At 47.2% G+C, this 26,316-nt stretch overlaps 2 protein-coding genes across 4 annotated transcripts in view; both read right to left on the reverse strand.

The window, feature by feature from the left end:
• The window catches only part of hivep1 (HIVEP zinc finger 1), a 35,147-nt gene extending 26,281 nt beyond the window's left edge, over positions 1-8,866 (reverse strand). The window contains exons 1-2 of one of the 3 annotated variants that reach the window (XM_047018527.1): positions 8,722-8,866; positions 6,361-6,508 (exon numbers count right to left, since the gene is read on the reverse strand). In XM_047018527.1, the coding sequence (XP_046874483.1) occupies positions 6,361-6,400 (40 nt within the window). In that variant the 5' untranslated portion in view covers positions 6,401-6,508; positions 8,722-8,866. Of the gene's footprint in view, positions 1-6,360; positions 6,509-8,376 lie in introns of all 3 variants that reach the window. The other 2 variants (XM_047018525.1, XM_047018526.1) reach the window with 2 other exon arrangements.
• An 8,893-nt stretch (positions 8,867-17,759) lies between these two features.
• On the reverse strand, positions 17,760-25,341 carry tmem170b (transmembrane protein 170B). The gene is made up of 3 exons (XM_047019913.1): positions 24,682-25,341; positions 22,394-22,564; positions 17,760-20,836 (listed from the first exon to the last, which is right to left on the reverse strand). Exons 1-3 carry the CDS (start codon positions 24,842-24,844, stop codon positions 20,706-20,708), a joined length of 465 nt encoding a protein of 154 aa, XP_046875869.1. The 5' UTR covers positions 24,845-25,341; the 3' UTR covers positions 17,760-20,705.
• Between the last annotated feature and the right edge of the window lie 975 nt (positions 25,342-26,316).

Genomic DNA, 26,316 nt, shown 5'->3' on the forward strand with positions numbered 1-26,316 from the left:
ACCTTCTTGTCCAGGAGTCTGACAGCTAAACGTCTCGACTATAGATAACTAACCCTGTCCACTGCAACTGAACAGAACATTTTGTTTCAGAAACAATAATGTATCTTTCCCTGCCTCCACAGTGGGATGTAGGCAGCACACACACACTGCACAGCAACACACACACACTGCACAGCAACACACACACACTGCACAGCAACACACACACACAAAGAAAGCCTTTGCACCAACAGGTGGGTAGTGTTAGATCTGGTATTAGTCACCACAGTCTGATAAACAGTGAATGTTTGACAGACACTGAAACTGAAAGTGTGAATGAAGCGCCCAGTTTCTGATGAGGTGGGCGGAACACCTTCAGCAGCTGTCCTTAAACAAAGAGAACACCAGTACCAACCTCTTCAGAGGTGAACCAGTAGCCCACATTCACCAAACACAGCCGTTGCAAGGTGTGACATAGGCCCTGACCCAACGGCAGATCTTACATGAGTCCATCAACCACTCAGTCCACATCTCATCCTTCTCCAGAGGAACACCCAGGCCCAGCTGATGAAGCTGAAATGATCTGACTAGCTGCAAAATGGCCGACTGACACATGGGTGTCGTGGACAGCAGCAGGACGATGGGAGATCTGCTCTCCCTGGGGGGGGGGGGGGGAGTCGGTGGGTACCTCCCTTCTCACCCAACACCTACCCACTTCTGTCTCAAACAGCCTACTGGAAATAAGACATGAGATATGTTGCTAGCAGTTATGAGTTAGCTAATAAAAAAATGATGATCTATTATTAAAGTCTGCATTTCTCTCATTTTCAGAATCGTTGACAGCCTGAATACAAAAACATACTTTTGCTTCCCTCTGGTTAAGAGAGTAACGGCTTGTTGAGCTACATTCAGGATGGTCAAATGAGCAGTTTCTTTTTTTACCGAGTGTATAACATTTCAACCATACAAAGAAATGACCATAAAAATTCCTTCCCACCCTTTCCAGTCCTCCCTCCTTCCTCCTTCCCTCCTTCCTCCCTCCTCCCAGTGAACCCTTCAGAGGTTCCTACAGTGAGCCCAGCGCCCGTCCTAGCCTGTCTGTTGTAGTTACTGTTGCTAAAACCCTGCTCCTTCCTGCCTGCAAGAGAGAGCTGGGACTGAGCCTCTGTCACGTCAAGGAACCGTACGGAAAGACTGGTTTAGCTGCCTGAGCCTGACACAACATGTCAAACTCCTCTCACATCAGTCTGAGCGGCCTCTCTAGCGGATCCTCAATAATCATCAACACGTATCAATACAGGCCACAGGCTTCCAGCACACGTGTCCTTTCATATCATATGTGATAATGGGGTCAGATGGCTGAGCGGTTAGGGAATCGGGCTATTAATCAGAAGGTGCCGGTTCGATTTCTGGCAGTGCCGAATGACATTGTGTCCTTGGGCAAAGGCACTTCACCCTACTTGCCTCGGGGGGAATGTCCCTGTACTTACTGTAAGTCGCTCTGGATAAGAGCGTCTGCCAAATGACTAAATGTAAAACACAGCTTCCTGTTCTCCACATAGAGCAGTGGCCTGGTGTGACCTGAGGGCACTGCAGGGAAAGAGGATATCTGGAGGAGATCTGATATCAGAGCCTCAGACCTGAAGGGACTATGTGAAGGCCAGGCCAGGCCAGGCCAGGCCAGACCAGACCAGACCAGGCCAGGCCAGACCAGGCCAGGCCAGACCAGGCCAGGCCAGGCCAGGCCAGGCCAGGCCAGGCCAGGCCAGACCAGACCAGACCAGGCCGGACCAGGCCAGACCAGGCCAGACCAGACCAGACCAGACCAGGCCAGGCCGGACCAGGCCAGGCCAGGCCGGAGCAGCAGAAGCTCAGGGGACAGCTTCCAGGACGGCCCTCTGCTGCTGTGGACACACAGCACACAAGAGGAACACACTGTGACTGTAGCCTGACGTCACTCACCCTCTGGAAACAAACAGAATCTAATGTGCGGATAAGGAGAAGAATCTGCTGTCTCTGTTTAACTCAACTTTAATCTGCTAATTACAACATGCATGTGTAACTGGTGATGAGCACATGAATACAGCCACGACTGAGTTGCTGTGTGGTCTGTCCGTCCACCAGATCTCAACTCACATCCCAGCCTCCAGACACTTAGGAGAGCTGCTGATCTCCACACAGACCTGACACAGACACAAGTAGGGATGTCACGAGAACCGATACTTACGGTACCTTCCGATGCTAAAATAACAAAACACCGACGATGCCCATTTTTTTGAAGCACCGTAAGTACCGTGAGCGCCGATGCCAGATGTTAGCATCGGTGCTGCGCCTTCAGGAGTGTTCCAGTCGACGTTTACATTAAGAAAAACAAGATAACAACTGCTGCTTTAGCGATCGCCCCGCTTCGACTTGTTGACAAGAAAGGCAAAAAAAGTAGTTTGCGTTTGAGGCAGATGACCGTGGCGTTATAATTAATCCGCAGAAGCCATTATGCAAAAAATGCTACCGCAGTCTTCAGACCAAGGGGGAATACTTCCAATTTAGCTAAGCACCTGAAAGATCGTCATCTGGATTTGTTTAAAGAATTCAAGGCATGTTCTGATTCAGTTCCAGAAGAGGCGCAGCACCGATGCTAACATCTGGCATCATACAAAATAAATCAATGTTCGTTGAAGTTGCGGCGAAATTCTGAATACATCCAAAGAATGCTCTTTTTCTGTTTGTTTAATCTGTCATACTAAAATACACGTTACATGATGTTTGAGATGGTGGGCACGTGTGTTACAATGGCTTATGTACATAGTTAGCTTACAGCAGGTTAGCTGTAGTTTTAACGTTAGCCCATAGCTTAGAAGGTAAATTCATGTCATGTTCATCTTGTTAGCTGAATGGCTTAATTGCACTTTATTATGTTGTGCTATGCTCTATTGCACATGTTTTGTATGTCTTTGTAGGACGTTTTGCTATTTTTCAAATATTTTAAAGAAGTTCATGGTTCAAGTAGCTTACATGGAATCTTAGACAATCCTCTTTTTTTTTACCATGGTATCGAAATTGGCATCGAGAATCGTGTTATTTTAATGGTATTGGCACCGACTACTGAATTTTTGGTATCGTGACACCCCTAGACACAAGCACTCCACAATATTACTGTTCAGTCATTCATTCATTCTTCTTGTTCAAGTGACTTGGCCTACCGAGTTCAGATGTTGGCGTGGTGTCTGAACTTGTGAAATCCTTCTTTACTATCTCCGTCCATTGAGGATGTTTGATGTTAGGGGTTTGACCTTACAGAAAAACCATCCTGGTAGGTTTCTATAAACTATAAACAAACAGAGATGAAGTGCCATATCTGTCTCCTGGTGATCAAGGAGCTCTAAAGAGACACGTGTCTGTCTGACCCTTGGATCACTTGGCAGAGTGACGTTGTGTTGGGGCGAAGGGTCAATCATTGACAGAATGCTGTCACAGTCCTGGGAGGTACCACCTGTCCTGGTGAAACTTTCACCTGACAGACGCATAGCTTCCCAGCTCGTGAAAAAAAGAACGTTTATACACATGCCCGTGAATGTATCGTAATATAACCAGGAACATATAGTTGAATACAACAAACCTTCACATGAATTAGCATGCTTAGTTATCCCACACAGGTGTTATAAACTCTCTCACTGCTGGGAATGGGTCTCATAAAGGAGTAGATCATCTTCTAACAGGGAAGTGTACATTCCCTGACTTCTTTCAGCCTCACACAACGTTATCAGCCAAACAACAGACCCAACATAGTGTGTGGGACAAGCCCTGGTCCTGCGGGAACCACACGCTGGTGCCTAAAGCACAGAGAGGCTCACCGCTCTAGACGGAACAACACGCTGGTGCCTAAAGCACAGAGAGGCTCACCGCTCTAGACGGAACAACACGCTGGTGCCTAAAGCACAGAGAGGCTCACCGCTCTAGACGGTTGTCAGGAAATCAGCTGGGGTGTAAACCGCTAAATAAAGAATAGAATCCGACCGATTTATCGGCGGGACGATATTATCGGCCGATATTAGACATTTTCCAAACTTATCGGTATCGGCATTTATATTGGCCGTTAAATTATTTTTTACGTGTATTTTTTTATAGCAAGAACAAAAGGGAACAAAGGTTCAAGTATATATATATATATATATATATATATGAATATAACATACTCTTACAGTCAGATGTCATATAAAGACAATATTGAAGTAAAATCTCCCCCCCAAAATTACAACAAATTATATATACACAGAAACACAGATAAATGAATTATATTTTTTTTTTATAAAAACGGACCAAACACCCTTTAACCATGTTATGAGTGTTGGCGTTGCATAGTTTGTCCACCATAGTGCACTCTACAACGTTCCTGTTCAAAGGACTAAGTTTCATATCTTAATTTTCAGAACTTTAATATATTTTGCATAAACTGCATTATCATATTATTTTAGTGAGGACTCATAAATAACTTATGTTAAGGAAATCTGTTTATGTTTTGTTACGCGTTTCTGGATTTAAAAAAATATATCTAATATATATATTGGCCGATATATCGGATTTTTAAATCACCACATATTCGTATCGGTCTTAAAAATCCTTTATTGGTCGGGCTCTCATCAAGATCCCATCAAACAAACTGCAGCACGTTCTAAAAGCGTATGTTGAGATTGAGATATTCAAACACAAAACATCCTGCTGTCACTATGCAGGTTTTCTATCCTGTAACGCTGATATCAAATCTAACACTGCTGCTGGAAGCGTAATCAGGTTCTCCTGATGGCAAGGGGAGGTGGAGAGGCTAGCTGACACCTCGCTGGACGGATGCTCTCTGGACAGAGATGGAAACTGATGAACAACACCAGACAGGGCTGCTTGGAAACCAGCTGTTTGAGGAAAGTAAACAAAAGACTTGGACCGAGAATAGGAGTTCCTTACTTCCTCCCTCATTGCCCGCAAACTGCGTCACAGCATTCTTCAGATCACACAGACAAAACACACACACACACACACACACTACACCCAAAATAATGCCACCCTCTCTTATGTTCACCTGGAACCACCCCAACAGGCCAGCTGGGCTCGTCTACAAAACAGTCTTTACAATACATAGTTTTGTCTCTTTAACATCAGAACTGACTAGCTAAAAGTGTGGATGGAGGGGGAAGCCAGTGACAGTAATAGTACTTAGAGAAATCCACCATTTGTGTTATTTGTACTAGTTAAGCCTAAATAATGTGCTCCAACAGGAAACCATCAATCTTTGTGACAGGCCACACATTGTAGTCTCTGAGTTATGAGTTATGCTTGCTGGGACTACTAGTCGATAAGATTTGCTTGGATTGTCTAGAAACAGACAGAGGTTGTGGCGAGTGGAGAAATATTCATGTCAGAGGAGCATGTTAGGGCACGCCAGATCTAACATCAGAATCTGCGTTTCCTGTTGAACAGAGCTGGGTGATGGGGAGGAGGACAGGAGGAGGACAGGAGGAGGACAGGAGGAGGACAGGAGGAGGAGGAGGAGTAACATCAGGAGGACGGGGCGCCCCGGAGCACATCAGCAAAATCGCGTCACTTTCAAACTAGACTGACGAGCATCCTGACGCTGTGTCACAGGGACACCCGCATCACACACACTGATCAGATAACCTCACATGAAGTACAACCACGTCGTCACACAGCCTGTGCATGGATCAACATCTGTGTGACCCCTGAAAATCCCACCTCCAGCCGGGCTGTAAAACACAGCAGAAACCACGCTCTCATATCTCCCTTCCCTGCTCCTAATAAAATAAGCGAATCGTCTGTATTTTTTTAATAGTAACTGGTGTAGTGTGTCTAGGGATATGTCTCCTTCTCCACTCCTCTACTGGGCGATGTGCTGAAAACTCAATTATTCATGTTGTTTGGCCAAGTAAGTTCAAAGCAATAAGCAGGAAGGGGGGTTTATATCATAAACAAACAGTAAAATCTGGGTTGCTGCATCACAGTGTCTTCTACTGGGTCCACAGCAATGAGAAACACAAATAGAAATGTGTGGACGTGGACCCGTCTATCTAGCACTGCTTTTATTCCTGAGGTATTGGAAAAGTGTGTAGGTTTAATGCAATAATTAGCATTACAGCCTTTAGTGGAGATTAAGTGCAACAACAAAAAGCTTGTCTTTGATTAAGAAGCATCCCTTTGTAAACATGCAAAGTTGTAGCAGCCATCATAGCAACAGATTAAACCTAACAATGAACCCAGTCCACTAGGAACCACAGGTAGGGGACGCAATACTGCGCAACACAGGTCTGAACAGGCAGAATGACCCAAGCAGGAAGCAGGCAGCGGAGAGACACAGACAGAGAAAGAGAGACTGACCTTTGAGGTTTTTGGGGTGGTTCTGTTTGGTACGCGGCATGTTGATGGTCCTGTTCACTGACACATCTTCTGGAGTGGTCTACTGCAGGAGAAGCTTGTGATGAACCGGGTGCAGATGCGCACAGTCAACACCACCCTCTAAATTCATCTACGGAAGACGGAACACACACACACACATGTTGGTTAGAGTCGTCTCAACACACACAGGATCAGTAAGCAGGCCCTCCCATCCAGCTGCAGGTCTGGAGGTACGCTGTCCTCTCAGATCTGAGCCCTCACTAAAACTATGGTTCCTCTTTGGTCAGACAACAGACCATAATAAGCCCTCACGGCACAGCTGAGGCAGGTAGGACCTAGCTCTGAGGTGTGTTGCGTCCCACCTCCTTATAAATACCCCCCTGACGTTGCATCCAGGCAGACCTCAGGTGAGAGGGCTGCTGTTTATAGTGAACGACTGATTGACAGGTGTGTGTCTGATAGGCGTTGCCTGCCCTTTGCTTTGACGAACACCAGTTTGGATGACGAAAGGTGCAAACAATAAGGTCCTGTCTCTCTAGGAGAACGCTCCGGGGTGTTAAGCCTGTTAGCAGTCATGCTACTATCACACTCATCTCACTGTATAAGCTAACACTCAATAGATCACCGAATCAGGGCTATGAAAACATGAAAAGGGCAGCATGAACTTATTCAGCTATTGTTTTTTTGTTTCCCTCTCTCGCAGTGGTTGAACAGCGGACCTATTTTAGTCGTTATGCAAATCCTAGTCGTCTAAAAGACCCACGAGGGGAGGAGGTGTTGTTTAAGCTAAATGTTAAACTAAACCTCAACCTTTCAAACCCACGAGCACAAGCTACAGGACTGCTTGATATTCAGGACCAGCAGCCTCGCTCTGGACCAGCGCTTGCATGAAAACAGCTCAAGTTCAAATGATTTCATCAATATTATTTTACCTGCATGCTTTTACAAACCCCCCCCTAGTCTTATGAGTGGCTCCTGATCATGGAGACGATCAACCTACTCCAATTCCATACACGTGCACGTTCCTTGTGTGTTTCATGGTCGCGCCTTTGTTACTTTGCAAATGTTACATAACGTCTACTACAGGAGGATTTTCACCATACAGTTGTACATGTGCGCGCTATAGCTATGACATCATCTCGCAACCGATACGGCAGTACACAGCGCATGCACCAGGTCACACGGCTCGTAAGGACGACGAAAGTCATACAATCAAACATCAAATATATGTAAGTGTTGACATGGCTCATACAGTAATAGAAACTCCAACAGTTATGATGACAGCACCAATTAAAAGAAGAAGGATGCAAATGATGAGGAGGAGGAAGAAGCACGCGCTTAATGAATGCAAATAAACATTTCTGAAAGCCATCCAGAATGTATGTGAGCAAGCACAACAATGACTGAGCAAATGATGCTGTGTACCACACAGTAAACCTGTCAGCTGTCAAAAGTGTTCGCTGATGATCGACTGCCTTTATTGACACACAGTTAAAATATTTAATTTACATTCTTACCGCAACGTGTTATCGAAGCCTTGTGAAACAACGCATGACATGCGCTTTGAGATATATACCCCTGAGACTGTAACATGTTTCTCATAGGCCTATATGTAATTATCTCATATGAAACGGCAATGTTTATTGTCGTTTGACAGTGACATGGAGTCAAAGTGAACTACGCAGGCTAGAAGGAGCCGTACGTGTTGAATTGAGGTGAGAATCAGATACAATCTGACTTCACCTTAATGCTAATAGTGAGGCGAAACAATCAGCAAAACAGTGTGTGGGAACAGTATTTCTCTGCCTGTTGCAAGACTAGAACGCCCTGCTACAGAGGGCGGAGTCAGGAAAACCCCTGTCTGCAACAGCGCTCGAATGGGACGCTTCCACTGTTCAACTAAATATTCAGCATTGTTGTCACTCGCACTTTTGCATTTTTCCATACAATACGCAGATTAGCAAATTCATAAAGTGATCGAATGTAAATTAATCTTACCTGGGGACGCCAAAGCCAACGCGATTGCAGAAGGTTACAATTAGTGCTTGTAAGCGCGGCCAACAAGCACACATTAGAATGCTGCAGACGTCTGTAACAACGACGGGATGACAAACCGCGTTGTATTACCCAGAGACGTCCTAACGAACCAGACCCAGCTTAAGAAAGCACACCGAAATAAGAAGTAGCTAGCTGACGGTACCAGCTAACGTTAGCCTGCACCGTCCGATAGGGGACCACGAGCGCCCCATCAAAGCACTGACCAGAACACGTTCCTGGTTGACCGAAGTAGTAACCGTATTAACAAATAATAAATACTCCAGTACTAAATGTTCTCATACTCACAAGTGCAGTCTTTGTTATTGTAAGAGATTTCTGAAGCAACACGCGTTAAAGGCGGCGTAAGATCTGTTTTTTTTCCTCTCTTCACCTTCTCTCTCACTTTCTATTGCAGGAAACAGACAGGCCCACTGACGTCAACGGGGGTCCCGTCTCTGCCACCCAACCACAGGATGTCATCTCCAGGAGGTCTGCGACAATCGCACAAGCTCGTTCTCAACTTCTGCTACTGATATCAATCACGCTTTACATTTCACTGTATTGATTTACATATACTGCAAATGTAATTCCTAAACGATTAGTGTGCTCCTGAGGTTCAGAGCAGCCTAATTTTACGTACATTTGAAGTGTCGCTTGTCGTGAACCCCCCTCGGGGTTCCCCTTTTGCACATACTTTAGGACTGACGGTTTTCCCGGAGGTTCCTTGTTGTCAGGTCACGTTGTGCTTCTCCACTACCGACTGGGCTTTCCCATGCAGATCTCTCGGTGCAATTACCAACGGCTGTACTTTGGTTTGGTTGGTGGCGATGCGGGGGCAGTCCAAACAAATGTAGCCTCTACCAACCAAGTAAACAGACTGCCGAGCGGAACGTCGAATTAACAAATGTGGTGTAATAGACTTTTCCACAATGTGTTAGAAAATAACATTTCGCTTAATTTATTATAATATTATGTCTTAGGGTTATAGCATACTAATGCTAATAAAAATACATAATTTTCAGAAATGAGCATAACTCTTACATTGTGAGAGTTATGAGAGAGCTAACCTACATTGTGATAGTGGACGAGTCGGCTAATATCGTAGTAAATTATTGGAGGTGATAAAATGAGCTCATATCGACTTAGCAATAATGTGGATGGTGTATTTACTTGTGCCAGACCAATTATGTTTTTTTCTGATGACCTGATTTGTGTGAGATATGTGAGGTGTGTGACTCACATCATGCCAATAGGTAGGTTCAGTGGTGACACATCAGCATCACCTTCTGAAAACGTTCATGATATGATTTTTCAGACTTACAGAAATCAACAACGGACGTGGGATTGGAGGCTGTTCCTTCTATGCGGTAAAAAATAATAATACAAACGGTGTAAACAAACAAGTGATGTTACTAGCGTCGATGTTTCTAAAACTACAACTGAATTCAGTGTGAAAAAAATGCAACAGTGTAGAAAGTCTGACAGGGTTATTGTTAAGGCAAATACTTTCTCAGGTAGGCTACTGTAAATCCGCCCCAGCACCACGTGATCCTGTAACTTTTGGAGAGGGACCACTCCTGTCCCAGGCTGAAAGAAGGACCTGCACTGCATTCCTGCAATTGCCGCCATTTAAAAAACAAAAAACAAAATCGTACCTAACAAAAGAAGGCTTCCTTGGTCTCTCTGTAGACACTTTTCTACTAAAGACATTCCCTACTAAATACATTCTCTACAAAAAAATATATCAAATAGTAACATCACAAAGCTAACAGCGATTATGTTCCTCTACTAGCTATATTTCCGCATGTTTAATTCAAGAGATGACACGCAAGGCTATCAAAATGCTCCTGCTGCTGTAAGGCATGCGGCTACAATGTCCACTGAGTGATTTGTTGACAAACGGTCTCTTAATCACATCACTGCATGAAAGAGTTAAGCTGCTTTAACTGCCAGAGCTGGATGTGTTGTACTAGCATGTTGGGAGCTGGATGTGTTGTGGTAGCGTGTTCTGCTGGCATATTTTAAGCGGCCTGTGTTGTGCTTGCATGTTCTGAGATGTAATTATCCTGCTGGCGTGTCCTGCTGGCGTGTCCTGCTGGCGTGTCCTGCTGGCGTGTCCTGCTGGCGTGTCCTGAGCTGTCTGTCATCTCTCCACTGTGCTGGGAGCCTGCCTGCTCTGTTTACATCAGCATATGATGTTACATCACGGAGACGGTTACCCTGGAAACCCTCAGACTCCACAGTCAGCCCTGCTCATGTGAGAGGCCGTTCTGCGGCCCACCGGCTGACTGAGCCCCCCCGTCTCTGGAGCCTGGCCACAGGGTTCCTGGGGCCGCCTGGGGGAGACCAGCAGCTGGCTTGGGTCACCCTGGAGTCACTGACAGACACATTTAACACGTTTCTGGTTCATTGTTGTTGATTATGTATTTTTGAGAGCATGCTAGAGACTGCAGTACAGGACAACATGAAAGTACAGCAACTGTTGTCTGGATTTTTGTGTTGTGTGTGTTCCTGCTGTGTCATGTGAGCTGGTTCGTAGTTCATGGAGAAAAACCTGCCCCCTGGATGATCTGTAGCAGGATTATCATCTGTGTTCTAAGCATCTTATCAGTGTCAACAGTGTCGTTTTTTTTTCATTAGTTTGAGTGTTCAAGTCCTCAGCAAGACACACTCCAGGTCACACTGTCTCCTGAGCCACACAGAGACAGCAGATCATGAGACCAACAGTGAAAATACACCATACGTGAAAACCTGCCTCCTCAGGTCCCTCCAACCCTCCATCTGCCATGATGTCCTGCCTCTGGACCAGACATTAACACCCAGAGACGGCACAGCAGACACTGAAGGGGAGGACAAGAACGATCTTGTGAACAACAACATGATTTGAAGTGCTTGTAGTGAGGCTTGGGTATTCCCATCCCAGCTGAGATGTTAATCACAGTTACAGTGAAATGGTTATCTTTCACTTATTAGTATTATTATTTATCTTTCAGTCGACTGCGAGAAAAAAAGATTTTGTCTCCGGATAATCCCTCCGCCATCTTTAAGAACATTTCTTACAGAAGTCTCCTTGTGATAAACCCTGACTCTACTTATATCGACCCACCGTGTCTGAATCCAGCCCTCCTATCCACAAAAGCTTCGGGGGAAAATGAAAACTCTGTTTGACTGTCCTCATGTGACCCATTTACAGTCACAAGAAATAAACCAGAAGTGGAAAGCTGGAGTTTTTTTGGGGGCGCTCTCAAGATCTGGGATAAGATTCTCTGGGAATTGCCCTACTTAGGTGTTTTTTCACCCCTATTGAGAGTCACTGCCGCAATCATGGTGCCAGTGGATTACTGCAGTCATGTGATGTTTCCATTCAGCTCCTGACAGGCATCCACGGAGCAGCCAGGCGGTGGTGGAGCTGGACTGTGCTGTGGAAACGCCTCAGCAGCACCACACAGGGAGGGGAACCTCGCTCAGGGCACACAGGAGGCTGGAACTGGCTGCTCGGCGTATTTTGGGAGAAGCCTGACGTTGTGTCAACATTTCCAGCGACATTAGGGGAAAAATATAGCTTGGTGAAGCCTGTCTGTGAGGAATGTTCTATATTAGGAAGCCTCGAGGCCTGGAGAAGAAGATGGACACAGAGAGACACCAGTCTGAGATAAGAGAGAGCTTAGGGACTAACAACATGCTTCCCAACACCTTTACTTAACCTTGAGGACCAAGGAGACACGGCTACAAAGATTGACAGATTGATTAACTGTAACAGTATGCAGGCTCTGCAGTGCAGTAGACATGCTGGCATGATGAGACAGGACAATACGTGTTGTTGAACATCTTAGTTTGAGCAGTGTGCAGGGGAGCATTGGGGTTCTGTTCTGGAAGAGCCCATCACATCACCCTGCACTAAGTGCTGTCTTCATTTTTCATGTGTTTTTGTGTGTTCTTGTCTAATAGACAGACCGATGCACAAAAAGGAGTGTGTGACAGGAAGTGGTGGTGGTAAAACCAGGAAGTTGTGGTGGTTAAACCAGGAAGTGGTGGCGGTTAAACCAGGAAGTTGTGGTGGTTAAACCAGGAAGTGGTGGCGGTTAAACCAGGAAGTTGTGGTGGTTAAACCAGGAAGTTGTGGTGGTTAAACCAGGCAGGAAGTTGTGGTGGTTAAACCAGGGTTGTTCCATGTTGTTCCACACCATGTTCCATGTTCTTGCACCCTCTATGGAACCATAAGAGAATGTTCTGGCTGTGTCTCAATAGACAAAGAATGCATTCTTTTATTTATTTGGGAAACCTTCACTAATTAAAAGATCTATCTCCTCTGCTATGCCTGTACAAAGTGTTTGACCACATATAACAATATCTTGTTTGTGCTAAATATATAAATTCAATTATTTTATTCATTCAGTTTTTTTCTGGATTCTCTGTACCGCAGAAACACATGAGTCTAGTAGGACGGAATCCCACCAACTGAGAGTGTGTGTGAGTGTGTGTGTGTGTGTGTGTGTGTGAGTGTGTGCGTGAGTGTGTGTGTGTGTGTGTGTGTGTGTGTGTGAGTGTGTGTGTGTGTTTAGAGGGAGGGGTCTATCTGTCTTGTGGATGGAGCACGATTCAATCCCACGTTGATGAATTCTACATGCCTCACATCTCACTTCCTACGCATTCGCTTATGTAATAGCGACCGCGTGTGGAAAGCGCATGGGTGTGTGTGTGTGTGTGTGTGTGTATTTATATCCAGACTGGGATTGAGGGAGTGGTGACTCATCGTCCTTGCTCTTTGTTTTTACCCTCCTTCAGAAATCCTTCATATATCCAACAAAAAAGGAATATTGGTTCAGACAGTTCCCAATTGTACCACGCTGTTATAATACCATTACTATCTTTATCTGAGCTTGCTTATCTTTAAATAGACTGGAGATTAAAATATAATCAGATATGATGAGAAACTGGTATTGAAAAGGTCCTGTTTCAAACCTTGTCTCTTCTATGGTCTCCTTCAGTCTCAGTCTTCTTCTATGGTCTCCTTCAGTCTCAGTGTTCTTCTATGGTCATGGTCTCCTTCAGTCTCAGTCTTCTTCTATGGTCTCCTTCTGTCTCAGTCTTCTTCTATGGTCTCCTTCAGTCTCAGTGTTCTTCTATGGTCATGGTCTCCTTCAGTCTCAGTCTTCTTCTATGGTCTCCTTTAGTCTCAGTGTTCTTCTATGGTCATGGTCTCCTTCTGTCTCAGTCTTCTTCTATGGTCTCCTTCAGTCTCAGTGTTCTTCTATGGTCTCCTTCTGTCTCAGTCGTCTTCTATGGTCTCCTTCAGTCTCAGTGTTCTTCTATGGTCTCCTTCAGTCTCAGTCCTTGATTTCTTGGACCGACTTGTCAGACCCAGTGACGGCTCCCACAGACTCATCATGATCACGCTGCTATGAGAGGGAACGCACCTAGCACCAAGTATAGCTGTTATTTGAAGAGGCTGAAAGAAGCAGCAACCACAGACATAATCTGACACCTGACGAGAGGCTGGGTCCACCTGCTGCCTCACATCCAACCAGCCTGTCCAGGGAAACAATGAGAGCTGCCGTTTACCTCTCACCAAGAGACAGGGGCACGGTCAGCATGTAGCAGGAAGGCTGAAGGGATTCCAGGGTTTGAAAGGACCCCCCTCTCCCCCCTCCTGTTGTGATGGCAACAGGATGGTAACCATCTGGAATCAGAGGATTGTTAGCAGACCTCAATCAAAATGCCAGCCTCCGGTCAGACAGGAAGGCTGGCTGCGGGCAGGCTGAGGAGGGTGGATAGGGGGCTTGTATTGTTGCAGGCTGAGGCCCTGCTCCAGGAGGAGGGCCACCCTGCCCTGGGCCTGGAGGAGGGCCACCCTGCCCTGGGCCTGGAGGAGGGCCACCCTGCCCTGGGCCTGGAGGAGGGCCACCCTGCCCTGGGCCTGGAGGAGGGCCACCCTGCCCTGGGCCTGGAGGAGGGCCACCCTGCCCTGGGCCTGGAGGAGGGCCACCCTGCCCTGGGCCTGTCTGGGACGCTCCATCACACCCTGGAGTTGCGCAGCCCGGAGAGGGAAGTCCAGATAAGTTGAGGAGCAGGGCAGACGTTTCATCATGGACGCAATGTTGAGTTGTGTAACGTATTTATTTATATGGATGTTAAAACTAGGTTCTCTGCTGATTTATCTGTAGCGACTGGGTCTTAGGATCACAGTTGAGAAAGTTGTCACCTCATCCTGATGCTAACCCTAACCCAACATGTTTCACCATCCTTCCAGGAACAACGACCACACAGGGCTGGACCGTGTGGTGGTGTAGCCCAGGGAAAGACCTGGGCCTGGGCCAGTCCATCAGCCCTCAGCCCCTGGGTGAACATGGGGCTGATACCCTCACGTACCTAGCAGCATCCCTGACTGGCTGCTGATTGAGTGAATGCGTTCTATGACTCACTGTCAGCCCTAGCTATGAAGATGAGTCAATGGTTCAGGCTGGGTAGAGCTGCCGGATGATGATACACTGCTGCCCTCTGGTGGATAAAGGGATGTGGTGTATGTCAACGTTTCCAACGCAAGGGACTTCCTCATTGTTACACCTCAGCTCTGCCTATGGTGTCAGAGCTTCCAGGTTTTAAAGGTTGAGAAAATATGTTCACAAACAAGTTTCGAAAAACAGCTTTTAAAGGCTGGGAAAAATATATTTACCCAAAAAGTTTCAAAAAACATTTTCGAAGGATTCGAACGCTGGTCGCTCCTTGCACGCGACCACCAGTGGCCAGACACCGGCCTCCTTCCTCCTCCTCCTGGCGCTGGCCTTCAGGAACAAAGACACCCTGTCACCCCTCCCTGTCCCCCTCCCTGTCACCCCTCCCTGTCACCCCTCCCTGTCACCCCTCCCTGTCCCCCTCCCCCAGCGGCGCCTCGCGGTGGGAGCATCCCTCTCTCTCCGGGGGAGGACATGCTGAAACAATGGTGTTGAGGACAGAGTTCATTTGTCATGCTATTTATTTATAGGATGAGTCGTAAATCTGTCCCAGAATGCATTGTGTGGCCCCAGCAGGCTTGAAGCCAGACTCATAATGAGGGGACTTGACCCTATGTAATACGTCTTCACCCACACACAGACTGTAGGCACTGGGATGACAGCTCCTGTAAGTTGTCTGTGATGGGCCAGTCAAGCTGCCAAGCATTCAGGCCAGGTCAATAATGTGAGATCTGAGGCTGAGGCACCTGGTCTGGCTCCAGCCTGTTTCCTCCTTGTCTCTACTCACTTGACTCTGGAGTATTTCCTCTGGAGGAAACAATAAGACAATAGGAACACGCTGCAGGCTGATCTGCAGACCAACAGTAAATCCTTTTCAATTTATGACTGGTGTGTCTGGATGCATGAAAGGAAATGCTGCTGTTGTGTCTTTGCTGTCAGATGTAAAGTCCTGTTGGGGTGCACTCTGAAGATAGTGAGATGTCATGTTGTGTGGCTTGCCTGGACTGTATACAACAATGTCATGTCCCAGGTGATTCACAAGCCAGTGGAATATAGCCTCCCTGAGCTAATATTCACATAACAAGCCCCAAGCACTATTCTTATGACCAGTAATAAATAAAGCATATAGCTTTAGTTTGTTGTAGCACTTGTGCAGTTCATTACAGTTCATGTCTCAGCAGATTTCAGTGATGCTGACAGTGGAAGGTGAAGACCATGACCAGTCACCAACCTTCAGACAGAAAACCTTTTCTGAAGTGGCTGGCAGAGAAGGGACTTGCAGGTTAAAGACGTCCGCAGAAACCAGACCTGCTTCCAGTAGGGCCAAGATGAGGGGATTCAGACGCAGGGATTCCAGTGTCAACTACAAAAAAACAAAAAACACAGAATACAAGCACACCTCCTGTTTAGTTAACAAGATGAAGTGTCTGACAGGAGACCTTTGGAACTGCACCAAACTGAATATACACGCACACACACGCACACACATGCACACACACACACACACACACACACACTTGACCTTCTGTGGATCATACAGTAGCCAACACTTCCTGCTCCGCTGGGGTCAGAGTGAGCCGTTTACTCTTATCAGCTCTGCTCAGCCAGCCTCCTACTGGTCAGAAAACAGCCATTGTTTGGAGCCTTACTGGAAACCAGAAACACAGTTAGGACACTGTAACAAAAACACAGAATAACATGGTGATAACCATTTAGACCTGTGGCCTTTTATTCCACAAACAACTGATAACATGTTCCTGTGACCTGTCCCCAGTGCCTGTGTTGCCTGGAGATTGCTCCAACCATGAGACAGATAACATCTTTGTGTGACATTGTACAGGTGACAATTCCTGTAAATATAGTTTATAATAAATTTTCTAGCTTGCTTGGCTGTAGCAGGTTTGACATGACACTTGAATGGTCCTCTATATACTCTTTATACCCATAACTCACATCAATTAACTTCAGTCATTTGATAATGACAATTACAGTCTGAATGGTCAATCTTCTCATTGGATTCTAGTGTTAAAAGTTCTATCCTTCATCCTGTGTGTTTTTTCCAGACTGGGGTCTCTCAGACCACGTAAGCCTGGTGAGTGAGGTCTCTCAGACCACGTAGGCCTGGTGAGTGAGGTCTCTCAGACCACGTAGGCCTGGTGAGTGAGGTCTCTCAGACCACGTAGGCCTGGTGAGTGAGGTCTCTCAGACCACGTAGGCCTGGTGAGTGAGGTCTCTCAGACCACGTAGGCCTGGTGAGTGAGGTCTCTCAGACCACGTAGGCCTGGTGAGTGAGATCTCTCAGACCACGTAGGCCTGGTGAGTGAGGTCTCTCAGACCACGTAGGGCACGATCAAGGCAGCGCCAGGCGACAAGCATTAACAGACACCACATCCAAGAAACAATGAAGCCATTCTGGAAACAATGGAGGTCTGTAGCGTCTTGGGGGCATGGCTGGGGGGCATGGCTGGGGGGCATGGCTGGGGGGCATGGCTGGGGGGCATGGTTGGGGGGCATGGTTGGGGGGCATGGTTGGGGGGCATGGTTGGGGGGCCGGCTGGCACAGCCCGTCTAGGTGGCAGACTGGGGGAGAGGGATGAAAGGAGGAGGGGGAGGACAGAGGGGAGAGGAGGATGTGGAGGAACAAAGGGAGACTGGAGAGAGTAATAGTGAAAGGAAGAGGGGAGACAGGCTATTATGGTCTGTTTACATACTGTCAGGAGGGAGTCTGGAGACCTGAGAGAGAGAGGCACCGGCCCAGAAGGAATCTGACACTCGATTCTAGTCACAGTCAAGTACAAGAAAGGTCCTGGCGTTATATACACAGTATATACTGAACAAGTTTACAATACAGCAGACTGACTTTTTATGCAAAAACATTTTTATTTGAACAGACCGTTGAGTATGTACAGAATAGTTGTTTACATAAATAGGCAAGTTATAAACATCAGCTGTTTGCTGGTACAAAATTTAAAAATAACATATCATACATTATCTTACATGTGCCACCATTTATAGATGTTTTCCACTGTCTCTATAGTGTCCGAGATCCTGTTGTTGTGGAGGGAGCTGCGTTGCTCAAGCTGCAGTTGAGAAGACCTCCTCAGAGAAGCTGGGGCATTTCATCCACTACAGATCCGAGAGGGGGTTGTTGGAGAAACCCAGGACAGGGTTTAGACTGGGAGCCAATGCCATGTCAAACCCAGGAGAGAGGGAGAGGGGCAGTGAGGGTGGCCACTTACAGAATGTCCCTTTGGGTATTTCAGGAGGCCCATGCTCATCCACCCTAGACCACAGGAGCAACTGTCAGCGTCTCACCCCACACAAACATTCACATCGCTAAACGACAGCAGGGTCTTCATGTGAGAAGCTCACGTTTGGTCCATGTACCAAGAGATCTCTACAGCCAAGAGATCTCTACAGCCAAGAGATCTCTACAGCCAAGAGATCTCTACAGCCAAGAGATTCTAATGATTAATGATGAACTTACACTACCTGGGGTTACCACCGTTACACAACACATCAATTCAGTGGGTCTCTGCTCTGGGAAGCGTAATGATTTGAAGTCATTCTACTTTCTAAATGTACTTTAAACTTGAAAGAGGAGAACTCTTTGAATTTGTTATATTAAGGGACAACATTTTAAAGTTGAACAACAATTTAAATCAAATAGAAAGAATAGAAAAGATTGGTCATATTTATAATCAACAAAATCTTTCTATGTATTCTGCTGATCAAGACTTTCTGCAACCTCTGGTCCACTAATCTGAACATTGCTGCCCCCTATGGGCCAAGCCAGGTGTGACCGTTACATAAGACTGGAAGAATCTGAACAAATGTCTCTGCTCCAGTCACAATCTGAATTTCAGAATTCTCTGCATACTGTGAATCCATAAGTGATTTGAAAGAGTTTTTTTATTTTTATTCGTGAACTCAACCATTGTGCAAATAATGGTTCTGAGACTTGATAATGACATGACGTAATTGCTCAGCAATAATCACAATAAAAAAAACTACAAAATACATATTGAATAAAGCTAAAACTTGTATGTGAGAAGTCCTTTGGCATAAAAACAGACAACGCTCCATTGTGGGTCAGGATCCAAGCTGTGGCTCAGAGGTCTTCACTCTGTGGTTTTGGAGAACAGTGACTATCATCCTATTGGACCACATCAGTTTTTGCTGACCAATCAAGAGGATGGTGGCATGTGAACGTTTGGAAGTTGTTGAAAACAGAAGCAGGTCAAAAGGTAAAAACCTTCCAAGGTTTCTGACCCCCACTGTGGTCTGGAGTGACATCTTCTCACTGTTTGTTAGTTTCAATAACACGCCACAAACACATTCATCAAGGTTCATCCTCAAGGCTCTTCTGACTCTCTCCCTTTCCACCTTGTGTAGCTTCACATGGGACCACAACCAGTTCACACTCTGCTTGAAGAAGGCAGGTCGTTTTCAGTGCAATATGCAAAGATACATTTAAAAAAGTAACACAACAAAATATATACGGTAGGGTTGGCAAAACATGAAGCCATAGAGAGAGGCTGTTTCAGTAGCAGCTAGCGTCTGGTCTGAACTCTGTGGAAGTCCTTCTCAGGGGATATAGAGCACTGTTACGAGCCAGGCTGCCTTCCAACCGCCTACAGGAAATCTGCATCATAACACCTCGACAGGGAACCCAACCAGCATGAACAATCTACTCCAAGGAGCTATGCAGCTCCAGTTCAACCCAGGTGACCACACCCCTACTTCTCCACAGTTAAGAGGGTCACACAGCACACCTCCAGAAAGGATGTGTGTTACGAGGATAACCACATGACAGGAAGGATGTGTGTTACGAGGATAACCACATGACAGGAAGGATGTGTGTTACGAGGATAACTACATGACAGCGGAGAGGCACCGGGGGCTGCTGGGGTTTTAACATCTTAACACTGACAAGGATGATCTCTGCTGTACAGGAGCTCATTGTGGGCGTGGCTTGCTCTAAGCTCTTCAGAGCTCTGTGGATGTTCCCGTCTCGCTAAAGTGCGACACAAAGTGAATCAGGAGCTCATTGCACCATTTAAACAGACAGCCTTCGAGGGACCTCCCCTTGTTGCAGCTGTCCAGGAACCGACCCTTCAGCCCTGGGGGGCGCCACCCAACAGAACATGGGGATATCAGTGCAGACAGGAGGACTGGTGTGGGTCCCGTGACGCTGAGATGGAGGGGTGCTGGACTGGAGCAGGGCTGGACCAGGGACGCTGAGATGGAGGGGTGCTGGACTGGAGCAGGGCTGGACCAGGGACGCTGAGATGGAGGGATGCTGGACTGGAGCAGGGCTGGACCAGGGACGCTGAGATGGAGGGATGCTGGACTGGAGCAGGGCTGGACCAGGGACGCTGAGATGGAGGGGTGCTGGACTGGAGCAGGGCTGGACCAGGGACGCTGAGATGGAGGGGTGCTGGACTGGAGCAGGGCTGGACCAGGGACGCTGAGATGGAGGGGTGCTGGACTGGAGCAGGGCTGGACCAGGGACACCTGGAGATGTCTTCAGACTGGAGCCTCGAACATCCACAGGATGGAGGACGACCGCTCACCATCCCTCCCCTCCTCCAATCAGACCGGAGGACGACCGCTCACCATCCCTCCCCTCCTCCAATCAGACCGGAGGACGACCGCTCACCATCCCTCCCCTCCTCCAATCAGACCCTGCGGTTGGCGATCTCAGTTGCCACCCCCCCAAGTCTCTGGTTGGCTTGTACATCCTCGAGTTCAGTGTGTTTGTATGTGTGTGAGAGTGTGTGAGTGTGTGTGGTGTGTGTGGTGTGAGTGTGTGTGAGTGTGTGTATATGTGTGTCCTCACAGCGTGGCCAGGATGCGTGAGAAGGAGATGAGGAGGGAGAGGGCCGTCTGGCCGACACCAAACACCAGAGCCTGGAGAGGAGCCATATCCTTCCCTGCCACACGGTACACCCCTGCTACAGCTGCACCTGGATACACACACACAGTACACACACACAGTACACACACAAGATACAATTGTTAACTTGCACACAAAACAAATAGAATAGATTTTTTGGAGAAAAAAAGTTTAGAAAGGATGAAAAATAAAAGTTGGCATCATTGATGAGTGCTTGATGAGAACTCTACTACCCTCTACAGTCACACCTCCCACAACATGCCTGGGACCTGGTCACCAACATGCCTGGGACCTTGTCACCAACATGCCTGGGACCTGATCACCAACATGCCTGGGACCTGGTCACCAACATGCCTGGGACCTGGTCACCAACATGCCTGGGACCTGATCACCAACATGCCTGGGACCTGATCACCAACATGCCTGAGACCTGATCACCAACATGCCTGGGACCTGATCACCAACATGCCTGGGACCTGGTCACCAACATGCCTGGGACCTGGTCACCAACATGCCTGGGACCTGATCACCAACATGCCTGAGACCTGATCACCAACATGCCTGAGACCTGATCACCAACATGCCTGGGACCTGATCACCAACATGCCTGAGACCTGATCACCAACATGCCTGAGACCTGATCACCAACATGCCTGGGACCTGATCACCAACATGCCTGAGACCTGATCACCAACATGCCTGGGACCTGATCACCAACATGCCTGAGACCTGATCACCAACATGCCTGGGACCTGATCACCAACATGCCTGGGACCTGGTCACCAACATGCCTGGGACCTGGTCACCAACATGCCTGGGACCTGATCACCAACATGCCTGAGACCTGATCACCAACATGCCTGGGACCTGATCACCAACATGCCTGGGACCTGATCACCAACAACCAGCTTCATACGGTGTCAGAACATCTGACAGAACGAGATGACATCCTTGTGCTGGGTCAACATGCCACAGAACAGGGAGGGGAAGATTACTGTCTGTCTCAGAGTGTTAACTCTGGGCAGGTTATAAAGCACAACCTTTATACTGTCACCTGGTGAACACACACACAGTAGCTCTTAGCTGCCTTAGCCAAAGTACCGTACGCATGGGGCGGTCAATAGAGTGCTCGCTCTGCTAGATGCACATTCATAATAAAGTGTCTCCTATTTTAGGTCCGTCTCACATCTGTGATTGAGTGTGATTCATGCAGCGTAGCAAGGATGTCTGGCGGCTGTTAGAGAGAGAAACAGATCCGTTTACACATCCCACAGAAAGAGAAAAGACTACCTTCCACGATACCGCTACTGGAATGCAGATGATCTGCCTGGAGAATCTAGAATCACCTTTCATTCTCGTAACTGCATCAGACAATGGACCACAACGTGGTACACAAACATACAGTATGCTGGGAGAGTACAACTGTAAGACAGACAGACAGACAGACAGACAGACAGACAGACAGACAGACAGACAGACAGACAGACAGACAGACAGACAGGAGGACAGACAGACAGACAGACAGACAGACAGACAGACAGACAGACAGACAGACAGACAGACAGGAGGACAGACAGAAGGACAGACAGACCAGAGCCACAGAGCAGCCAGAGCAGCAGGGTCTTACTTGTGATGACCCCTCCACACAGGGAGGCCAGGAAGCCAGCACTCAGCAGCCCCAGTGTGATGAGACGCCCCCTGCTGTGTCGCTGCAGCATGGCCAGCATCAGCAGCCCCACCGCACCATGCACCAAGAGAGACGAGAAGAGACTCCACAGGAACACCCAGTACCACATCTCTAGAGGGGGGAGGAGGGGAGATGTGTTATCATCCAGTGGTGGGTCATCAGTGAGATGCTGAAGAATACAGAACATGAGCCCTATCACATTCCTCACAGCAAGACAGCACGCTACACTATTCAACTGATGTGGCTCCAGAAACATATATAACATCCCGGTTGGTTCAAACTGTAACCTGGCGAACACACAGGAGTCGTCCCAGATCCCACTGTAACAGATACTGTGGCGGGGTGGTCACTGTACTCGAGAATGGAAAGTGATAATGGTTTAACACAGTTCTTCACCACCTTGATGAAGTATAAACCTGGTTACAACATCAGGCATGAACAAACTGCACCAGATCTCTGTTAACTGAGCAGTGATCCAATAGAATCCCAGAATTCCCTCTCCCCCTCCTCCTCCCTCTCCCTCTCGCTCTCCCTCTCCCCTTCCCCTACTATAGCAGGCAGGCTTAAAGAGCATCTTGTTTCTTTCTGCCAGCGAGAGGCAGCATGGCAGCAATGGCACTGGCCACCGGACAAAGTTGTGCTGGCACAAGATTGTTCTAGAAGAACAAGGATGGATGGGAGAATGCAGATGTGAGGTTTTGGCACAGGTGGTATGCTGTGATTCAGACTGATGACATCTCAATACGCTCTTGCAAAGCCAACCAGCTTTGATATGGATCTGCTGGTTCTATGATCTTTACAGGACCACATCCATTGAGTGTTGTAGTGGCTACCTCCAGGACTGACCCAGCGAAAAATGTGAAAAACAACACATACCACATTGTGTGTGATGAACTGAATCTTGCAGAAATGAGAAGTAAAGGCCAGCAGTAAACAAACACAGGAAATACTATCAACCTATTTCTGCCTGTCAGGTCATGTACCGTCTGTCTGTCTGTCTGTCTGTCTGTCTGTCTGTCTGTCTGTCTGTCTGTCTGTCTGTCTGTCTGTCTGTCTGTCTGTCTGTCTGTCTGTCTGTCTGAACCTGGCTGGCTTTGCACCTGGAGGTAGAACTCTGACACTGTGAGGATTCAATGTTGGTGCCATCACACAGGATGCCAACCCCTGGTGTCTCTTCTCACAGTCACCTTCCCCTCCCCTCAACACAGCAACACTAGTTCTGCAAACTAGCGCCTGCTAGCTACAAACAGCTGACTTTACTGTTGAGTCTGCAATGAACCAACAGGAAGTCTGCCTGGTCAAATATTCTTTGCCTACTTTAAGGACCAAATATGTCCATATTTCTGCTTTCTGAATTTGTTCTGAACACACCCCTTCCAGCCCTGAAAAAAACAGCTACTGGTGTTCCGGCACATTACAAACATATCCAATTGTACTCAAATAAACCAACTACACTTATTCATCAACTGACTGAGCACAACGTGAAATTACATAACTTCTGTATTTCTTCATTATATTGGGCTAAAGGTCTGCTTTATGACTGAAGATATTACTGTAATTATTGATTTGCCTCACCTGAACTTAACTAATGACCGATGAAACTGGAACTTTGATTCATCTTTTAATCTAATATCGCTTTCCTCTTTAACACGTACTTCCACTCCAGTGTTATTAAACACACTAGCGCTGGTGTGACAGGCAGCCGCGGTAGGCAGATCTCATAACCCAGACAGCCCATCCAGGACTATAGGAGCCGGTTGACGTTAATTACCCATGATTACCTATACAAAGGACAGGGGGTTGGCTGAAACGGAGATGACAAGGATTCACTAACTGTGCCAAGCGCTTTCACGCAGCACAAAACATTAATTAGACGCATTTGGTGATTCATCAGTCATTGACTCCGCACGCGGGGAGCATGGACCGGGAGGGCGATGTTGTTTTAACGCAGCCTGCAATTTATTCTTTATGGATTTTTTAAATACATATTTTAGTCACGGCCTATTGTATGACAGGTGAGTTTGTGTACTGTATGAGTAATTTAGTAGCTGTGCTGCAGCCACTCTCCCTTAAATAGTGTCCTGCAAAACTGCCCACGACGTCCCCGTCGCTATCCAACAGTACACGTTGTGGACGGAAACACCGGCCGGCTGCATTTATATGAACCCAGACAAAGCCTGAGACCGTGCCGACAACACAGCATCAGCATGTCATTAAGCTTCTGTTACCTGTGAAGTGTTGCAGCGTCGTGCCCTGAACCCACAGGCTCAGCACTTGCTGCACCGACAGGTTAATCGAATAATCCCGGTTTGTGTTCATGTTTCCGCCGCCGCCCCCCGGGTTTGCGCCCCTCTTTGTTAGATGGCTGTAGGTGGATTTTGACGAAGACATCGAGGAGACCGGGGTGGCATGAGGAGAAATTTCCCCCGGCGTGCTCCCCTCTACCGGTGCCTCTGTTTCGGCTTGACTGCCGTCTCCGCTCGCGGAAGGAAAGGGCCACTGGCTGGTCTGCTCATTGTCGCTCGCAGCGGTGGCTGTACGGAGGCCATGATGAGGTGTCAGCGCGAGCGCAGCGCAAACCGTCGTCCTACATCAGCCAGCCTTCGTACATAACTCTTAAAGAGACCGTAGCTAGTTGAAGGAGTTTGAAATAGGATATCGAAGCCTTAAATGAAATTAAAGCAAATTCTGTATCTTGTCTAATCAGCAATTACATATGCACGTGCGTAATCATTGTCGGGTGAACAAATAAAATAAACAGGAAAAACTTTAAATACTGGTAAGGAATCGGGTGCAGGTTATGCCTATTCGTTCATGTGTCTTCTGTACGTGGAATCCAACATCTTCGATTGTATTTCGTTTGTCAGTTATCGCTAAACATTTATACTGTGTAAATGAACAATTTGCCTACTGTGTGCAACATTCAGGGCGTTGTCCGTGACGTCTGATCAATGCTGGTCGTTGTCCGTGGTTCTGATTCGTCACCGAGGCGTCAGTCCCCAAACGCCTGATAAACCAATGGTTATTCAATAGTTACTCCAGAACGTCACACGTAAATCTGCCAGGAAGTCCAATCTTGTGCAAATTCAGCAAAGAGCTTAGGATATATATGTCACATGAGGGAATTCATTTCTAAAAGCAGTCATATTTCTGCTTGATGTGTCTCCTTCTAGACTAGTATAACTGGCAAACCGTGGCTTCGACATTCGGATAAAAATGCTCATTGCCTGTTTCTAGAGCATGCAGGCACCATTTACACAGAGTATCGATCTCATGCCTGGTGTAAACAAAATGTTGGTGTGTGAGTCAGAGAGAGAGAGAAAGTGAGAGAGGAGGAGAGAGTGAGAGAGAGAGAGAGGAGAAGGAGAGAGTGAGAAAGTGAGAGAGAGAGAGAGAGAGAGAGAGAGAGAGAGAGAGAGAGAGACAGAGAGAGGTGTTTTGAATTGGAACAATTCTCCAAAGGATCAGAGTATTTTAAGATGTGTTCCAGATCCAAGGTATGACTGTTGACAGAAAGGCAGAGTGACGACAGAAAGGCAAGGTGATATCTGAGATCTTGAGTGAGTGTAATCCTCCAGTGTTTCGTCAGGTAGCACAACTGGAGAATCACTCCCCTCCTTGTGAAGCCCGGGTTACAAGGCATCTGCACCTGTGAATCTACACCTGCGACAGCAAGATGACACAGTCCAAGTAAAAAAAAAACTAAAAGATCAAATAAGATCCTCTTAATTCTCTGGTGTTTCTCTGTAGGTGTTTTCTGCAGGTAACACTGCACTTGAACAAGCATTCCTCTTGTCTCACTACCACAGCAGCGCATCATACGTATGTTGACAGGTAAGCAGTCATTGCTCCCCAACCAGTCA

The sequence above is a fragment of the Hypomesus transpacificus genome, chromosome 4 (genome assembly GCF_021917145.1).
Source record: "Hypomesus transpacificus isolate Combined female chromosome 4, fHypTra1, whole genome shotgun sequence".
Classification (NCBI taxonomy): Eukaryota; Metazoa; Chordata; class Actinopteri; order Osmeriformes; family Osmeridae; genus Hypomesus; species Hypomesus transpacificus.

What these genes read in the sequence shown, in the direction of transcription:
- tmem170b (XM_047019913.1), bottom strand. Translation starts at nt 24,844, where the DNA reads ATGTCTTCGTCAAAATCCACCTACAGCCATCTAACAAAGAGGGGCGCA. An exon ending in GACGCTGCAACACTTCACAG is followed by an intron (nt 22,565 to 24,681) that starts GTAACAGAAGCT and finishes TCCCCCCTCTAG; the next exon opens with AGATGTGGTACTGGGTGTTC. An exon ending in GTGTGGAGGGGTCATCACAA is followed by an intron (nt 20,837 to 22,393) that starts GTAAGACCCTGC and finishes GTGTGTATCCAG; the next exon opens with GTGCAGCTGTAGCAGGGGTG.